The 7,748-nt window shown below is 44.3% G+C and overlaps 1 protein-coding gene across 1 annotated transcript; it reads right to left on the minus strand.

Annotated features, from left to right (window-relative positions):
* Nucleotides 1-1,585: 1,585 nt before the first annotated feature.
* Nucleotides 1,586-7,118, minus strand: LOC308163508 (single-stranded DNA cytosine deaminase-like; the record flags this gene model as incomplete). The annotated part of the gene is made up of 5 exons (XM_080537686.1): nt 1,586-1,636; nt 1,789-1,904; nt 5,353-5,644; nt 5,939-6,104; nt 6,925-7,118. The coding sequence occupies 5 exons, from the start codon at nt 7,116-7,118 to the stop codon at nt 1,586-1,588; spliced, it is 819 nt and encodes a 272-aa protein (XP_080393812.1).
* Nucleotides 7,119-7,748: the final 630 nt, after the last annotated feature.

Raw genomic sequence — 7,748 nt, forward strand, 5'->3', positions numbered from 1 at the left:
AACATTAATTCTATTGAACAGAGAACTAAAACTGTCAGGCTTTAGAGGGGGGGGGGGGGGGGGGGACACGGTCACGTTTACGCATTGTAAGCAGTATTCGACCAACCATCTCTGTGTGTGCATTGGGACGCAGACAGGCGTTGATACCGACAGACAGGTCAGGTACAACAATGACAGGTGTAGCAGGCTACTATCCATCCATACAATAGAACGCACACACACACAACCTTGATATGATATTTTCCTCTTTATCTATTGCGCTGCCCCAATAAAGTGCCATACAGTTTGCCAGGAGGTTATGACACCAAAAAATCAATTACGCACCAGACAAAACAATTTAGAGGGCCTTTATGAGGATGCACTGTCTGCCTTTGATGTGGGGAGTGGGACAAGCTAACGAGTTGTTTATTATGGGGAGCCTACACTACAGACAGGCAGCGATCGTTCTCCATCACTGCGCCCGATGGATGCATGCTGGAGTCGGATGCAAGGTCAACGCATGATGATGGACTGTAGTATATTTCTACTTAAAAACACACACATGCATGGACTGTATATAATGCCTCCTGACTGTGGGGCTAGGGCAAGGTATTTATGACCCTTTGCCAAAGTGTATCTTAAAATGGTGGTTTATGACCTCCTGGCCTCTCCCCCCTTTTCACACCTCAAGCATCTATGTAGTGACTGTAATAGGATCATTGTTGTAGATATTTGCATACGAAAGGACATACTGTAAAGGGGAGAGCACAGGGGCAGACCGGTCTCTTATTCACCCCAGCCCAGCTGACCAGACCAGACCAGGATCCAGCTGCTGATATCTGTGTACTTTTGTACTTTAAATAAATCGTCTTAAGCTCAGAATTGATTCTTTGATTCATAACCAACAAAGGAAATTAACCTCAGGACCCTTTACGGCATGATCGGTGTGGCTCTTACCTGACGCCCCGGTTCGATGCTCGCGGGGGGATTCGGTAAACGTTGACGTCAGGTTTCACACTCAGGATCGACTCGTACTCCCCCTCGATGGTCGCCATCTTGACTCTAATTCACCGAATCGTGTCGGTGCATTTGTGGTGTCTGTGCGGTAACCGGGGACGTGAGCGTAATATACAGTGTATTTGCGCAGGATGTTCTCATCCATCCACGGTTGCTCATCAAATCCCCCCTTACTTGGATGCTGATATGAGTTAGTTAACCCTCTCTAAAACCCTATAGAATCGATTCACCATAATAAATGGCATTCCGTTGAATAGGAAAATGACACAAAAGCATAAGAAACGTTTTTTATGACATTTTTTATGACAATAACAACATATGCTATTACATTAACGCATTTAATGCTTAGAGGATATTTTAAAAAAGAAGAAGTTTCATTGACATACAATACAGTATTTAAATGCACAATTTGAGGAGCAGTAACCTCCTTATCTCAGTTAATTTTCTTATTCATTATTACAATGATGGCTCAAAATTGTCCTTTCACTATAATGACAGCACCAGTAGGAGGATGAGGAGGAGGAGGAGGGGAAGGATGAGAAGGAGGGGATATGGTTCATCGTCCAAGAAGAGAAGGAGGGGATATGGTTCATAGTCCAAGAAGCGCAAAAGCATCTCTCCAATCTTCTGCATCACTAGGCTGTAAGAAGAGAACAGGGGAACAGTTATAACTGAATCTAACACTCAGGTGTGTGTGTGTGTGTGTGTACGCCTGTGTGTGTGTGTGTGTGTGTGTGTGTGTGTGTGTGTGTGCGCCTACGTGCGTGCATCCATGTGTGTGTGGAGCTTTACCTGGAGGATACGGTTCAGTTTCCTGGCCAGGCGAACAGAGTTCTGTTGTAGCCCGTCCCAGGCCTTAAACCCTCTCGCCCTCCGAGCTACAAAAGTTTGCCAGCAGTAGAAATAGTCTGAAGGAGTAAGACCAGGGTTAGGGTTATGAGTTATGTATATAATAATATCTATACAAGCAGGGTTCGAGTTATGTGGGAGCCAATGGGAGCTGAGCTGAAAGCAGTAAAATCATACATCTGTGGGGGTCGCTAATAACACATTACCACAACCATTATTTGATCATAAATGTCAATGTAATGAGTATTATTTATATTTATTTATATGATGAATATTCTAAAATAAACACGTTTTCCAAAAGAACTACGCGCACCAGCATTAATCTCCTGTGAACGACAGTATGCCTTTGACTGCCTGCACTTTACCACCAAGACACTATGGGGCGCAGTAGAATATTGTGCAACAGCAGAATATGATCGTTGAGAGCTTGCGAACGTGATTATTGAGAAGGAAACATTCAGTAGCTAGCTATCATGCCGCCCAAAAAAGGCCACTGCTGCCGACCGAGTCGACAAGCCTGGAAAGTTTCGGGTTTTCATCCAAGAAACCAAACTTGAATTCAGCTGCACCTTCCGAAGAAAGTAGCAGAACTCACCTCCAGTATGTATAAGGAGCTAGTTAGCTAGCTAGTTCGTTCAGGGCAGCCTATACTGTCTAAAGAAAGGATACATATATTATATTATACAAAACTGAATCCAATTATGAAATTTTATGAGATGAATAACCCTAACATGTAAATACTGATACTCACAGACAAATATATCCCAATCTATCCTTCTATCTATCTATAAATAAATCCACTGTCATAAATCTATCTATCCCAATCTATCCTTTTCAAACGAAAACACTGGTGCATCAACTGCCTACAATGTAAAGTGCGTTCGTAAATTTGCTCTGAGAACGCCGGAGCGCACACTGGGTCAACGTCATAAAGGGACCAAGTCATTTGATTGGACAATAGGCATTCCATGAGAGCTGATCAGATTCCAAAGCGATTTTACGAACGCAGCCAATGCAAACTGTAAATAGAGCATCTAGGTTGCTAGGCAACGAATATGTGCATTATCTAAAATAACCGATAAAACAGGGGTAGCCAACACGGTCGCCCGCGGAGACCACGCGAGTCGCCCGTAGGGCAAGTTCTAAAAATAGCGCTATTTACCATGAAGGTCCCTTTAAAACACGGGTCTCCAACACGTCGCTCGCGAGCTACCGGTAAAAAAGATGCAGCCTTCCCCCAAAAAATCACCCTGGAAACCTTTTCCAATTTCAATTCCTTACTAATGTCCCACCCCCTCCAACACAAAAAAATTATATCAGCTGTCAATCAAATTGCTACCGTCTGTCAACACGTCGTGACGTCACTGTACCAGCGCTGGAGAATAAAAAAAAAAATGTGCAAGTGTGCGCGCGAGACGCAAGAGTTTTTGCAGGGTGAGATGTCTGCAGATTAAAGTAAAGCAACTATACTTTTTTGAGTGTTCTGACAGAGAAAGTTGTTATTATATTGTGACTAGTGTCTCATTATAGTTCCATGGTGTGAATAGTGTCAAAGAACTAGTTAGCTAGCTCAGAGGTGATGAGATGAGCTGGTCTGCTGCACACTTGCCAGCTAAAGAGCTAACTGGATGCACTTTATTATTTTACTTAAAGTAGATAAACAATCTTTCTTATTCTGCTAGAATTGGGCTTCATGGTAATACCATAAGGGTATATTTACAGTAGGCCTACATGGACAGTGGATTGAAGCATTGGCACAACCCTCACTTATTGGAAATGTCTGTTTTCTATAGATGGATATACAATTTATTTTTCAGCAACCCAATATTCAATTCGAATTATGTTATGAATTGATATGGATCAATTTATACCTCTTATTAAATTATAAATACTCTGGTTGTTATGTTTGCCTTTTGGTTGACAGCAAAAGAGGAGGATAGAGAAGGAGAGAAGGAGAGAGAGCAGGATGGTGTCGGCACACCAAAGAGAGAGAGCAAGAACCAGGTGAGAAAGTGGACAGGTAGTCAAGACCACATATGCCACAGTCCATGCCACCCCCTCCCCAAGGCAGCAAACCTAGGGGAAACACTGAGAGCAGATAGCTGAACTGTTCAGTGTCAAGCCTGGAGAAATGGAGATGGAGGTTATAAAGCTCCAGAATAATGTCCAGCTACAATCGCAACAACATTCACAACATTTCTGGAGCCTGGTAGACCCAGAAAACTATAAGAATATTCACCAAGCAGCCCTGAAAGTATTTGTTGTATTTGGCTCTACATACCTTTGAGAATCAGATTTTTCTGATATGAATGTAATGAAATACTACTACTACTTCTGGACAAGACTGAGAGATGAGCATCTAAATGACTCTATAAGAGTGAACCTAAGTGGATACACTCCAGCATACACAACTCTTGTAGACTCCATGCAGTGACATTCATCTCAAGTGTAGGAATGAGTGAATGCATTATTACACACATGCACACATTTTTTTGAAAGAGACAAAAGAAGAAAAAATACTAATGTTTTCTGACTGAAAAAACTAGAAAAGGTGAATGCACTTATTACACACATGTGGACCATACAATTATAAGCTTTTGATATGTGAATGGAGGTGATGTGATACATTGATATATGGATACAGAATATACTGCTACTACTATAGTGAGCTTACACATTGACATTTGAAACAGAGCATGCTAGTGAAGAATTTCAGAGTGTTTTGATACGTTATGTGAATGAATGTAAGTAATAAGATATGAGTAGCTCTCGGCCACTTACATTTTTTCAAAGTAGCTCTCGGATGAAAAAAGGTTGGAGACCCCTGATCTAAAATAACCGATATATTATATAACCGCCTTTTTTGTTTCATGTGGTGCTGTTGATGTGGTGAAATTAGTAGCCTATGGCTAATTAAAACTTGTAAGTCCCAACGCTGTGTGGGCATGATTCGCGCGCGTGCATGAGAACATTTCGCACTGTTATTTTGGAGACCCCCATAAAGCTCAGCTTATAACTCGAACCCTGAGTAAGACAGGATCATTATAAGTGAATGAAGGACACATAGTACACTGGCGGACTCAAGGGGGGGGGGGGGGGGGGGGGCAGGGGGGACGACCGCCCCTCCTGGTTCCCCCACTGTTGAAAAACGTCTGACTTAAGTGCCCTTTTGAGTGGCGAAAATGAGAGGGCGTGCCCTATTGGTGCCTCTCCAATGGTCTAAATTTGACCATGTGCCCCCACAGTTGAAAAACGTCGCACGAAAGTGCCCTTTTGAGTGGCAAAATTAGAAGATGTGCCCTATTGGCTGCCCTTCCAATGGTCGAAACTTGACCATGTGCACTGATGGGGTCCCATGTTGTGCAGTATATGCCCTTTTTTTCTTTTTGCCCCCCCTGCCCTTCAAACAGCCTGAGTCCGCCACTGGACACATACCCTGTATTTTGAAACACACACACCTCCACACACACACACAAACTCAAACTCAAACTCACTCCTCCCTTTTACCTTTATAGGTCATGATGGTGAGCTGTGCTCCGGCCTTATTCAGCACGCGGAGCCCCTCTCTATGGAGGCTGTGCTCAGGGTCGCAGAAGTAGAGGCGGGAGACGAAGATCCTCAGCTTCAGGTTGGGGGTCCGCCTGAGGAACTGGGCCAGCCGGTGGGAGCAGTCTGAGCAGGGGGACCAGGAGCAGAACCAGGTCACAGAGTAACACAGCCTCACCCCCCCGCCACCACCACAACCTCCAGAACCCCACAGGCCAGGGCACAGGGCTCCCAGGTGACGCAGGAACAACAACTGGGGGGGTGGGTGAGAGGAGGAGGAAAGTGGAGGAGGAAGGAGTGGGGGGTGGGAGAGATAAGGTAAGGGAGACAGAGGTTAGTGGAAGGGGAGGGGAAAGAGTGGCAGAGAGAGGACAGGAAAGAGAATGATGGAGAGAAGGGGAAAATGAGGGGGGAAGGGAAGGGGAGATGGAGTGAGTGAGTGGCAGAGGAGAGAGAGAGAGTCAGTGTGGGAGATGAACACATTATGTTTTCATCATAATTACTTTTTCCATCATTCTCTCCCTCCTCCTCTCCCTTCCTTCCTCACCTCTACGTGACAGCCGGTGCGATTGCGCAGGTGTCCGAAGTCGAAGGAGAGCGAGTCCGGGCCCACCCTCCTCTTCACGACGAAGCACAGGTAGGTTTCATGTCTTCCCCTGGCCCAGCGTATGTTGCTATAGTGGTACATGAACTTCTTTTGGGCCAGAAGCACACTGATGAAAACAAAGAGTGCGTGACGTTCGAATGATAAGGTTCTATCTCCATTTTTGTCAAAATTGAGTTTTTTTTACATAATCTGATCCATTAGGTGCTTATTAATGCCTGTGTGGTGTTTTTTTTTTTAAATGTTGACATTTTTGAGTTAGTAATTCATAAAATACAACGGTTCCATCTCACAAAACATAATGGAATGTAAAAGCTTTGACGCTCAATATCTCTGAACTGTACTAAACAGAGATAGAACCTTATCATTCTAAACGGAGATAGAACCTTATAGTTCTAAGGTCACGAGTGGTCTGTGGTCACACACACTGGAGTAGAGGTGCTGGAGTAGAGGTGCTGCAATAGACGCAAAGTCTCTCAAAATAGATATAGACTGTAGAGTTCATTGAGACAAAAGCTGAGAGGCTACAAACCACCATTTTCGAAGTTGTAATAGCATAAAGCATGATGGAATGATCTGAATAATAATAATAATAATAATAACTTTATTTGTATAGCGCTTTTCCTGCAAACGTTGCAGCTCAAAGTGCTTTAAAAGCAAGTGCAGTGATCCGAGACAACATCTGAAAGTGAGTGTTTAAAAGTGGGTAATGCTATAAAAGTGGTGAGTTTTAGTGACAACTGCAACGCATTCCAGTCAGTGGGGGCAGCAAACTGAAAAGAGTGACGGCCAAAGGAGGTGCGGACTTTGGGGGGGACCAGAGTGATATATTTGTTGGAGCGGAGATTGCGAGTGCTGGATGAGAAGTTCAGTAGTAAGCAGAGGTAGGGGGGGATTTGCCGATGATGGATTTATAGATGAACTGATACCAGTGGGTCAGTCGCCTGGTGTGGAGTGATGGCCAGTTGACTTGGGAATACAGGTCGCAGTGATGTGTATTGAAAGGGGCACCGGTGACAAAGCGGATGGCAGTGTGATGGATGACGTCCAGTTTATTGAGAAGGTTTTTGGGGGCAATCCTGTAAATGATATCTCCATAGTCCAGAATTGGCAGGATGGTCATTTTTACCAGAGTGTGTTTTGCAGAGTGGGTGAAGGAGGCTTTGTTGCGGTACAGGAAACCAATTCTTGTTCTGACTTTAGTGAGTAGGTTATTGATGTGGGTTTGGAAGGAGAGTGAACTATCAAGCCAGATACCTAGATATTTGTATGTGTTGACAAATTCTAGTACTGACCCATCCAGTGAGGTGATTTTTGGGGGACAGGAGGCTTGGGGTAGGGTCCGATTAAAGATCATGCATTTAGTTTTATCTGTGTTTAGGAGAAGATGGAGGTTGGAGAAGGCATATTGGATGCTATTAAAGCTGTGTTGGAGATCGGTCAGGGCGGTGTTCAGAGAGGGGCCAGACGTGTAAAGAATGGTGTCGTCAGCGTACAGATGGATGTAAGAGTTTCCAGCCACGTGAGCAATGTTATTTATAAAAATATTAAATAGTGTTGGACCCAGAATGGAGCCCTGGGGGACACCCATGGACAGGGACATTGGGTCAGACAGCAGGCCTTCAGCTCTCACAGACTGCACACGACCAGAGAAGTAGTTGTTAAACCATGCCAGTCATTCCTCTGCGAGTCCAACATCCTTGAGTCTGTCAAGCAGGATGCAGTGGTCCACGGAGTCAAAGGCCTTAGCCAG

The sequence above is a fragment of the Nansenia antarctica genome (assembly GCF_963989245.1).
Source record: "Nansenia antarctica genome assembly, chromosome: 8".
Classification (NCBI taxonomy): domain Eukaryota; kingdom Metazoa; phylum Chordata; class Actinopteri; order Argentiniformes; family Microstomatidae; genus Nansenia; species Nansenia antarctica.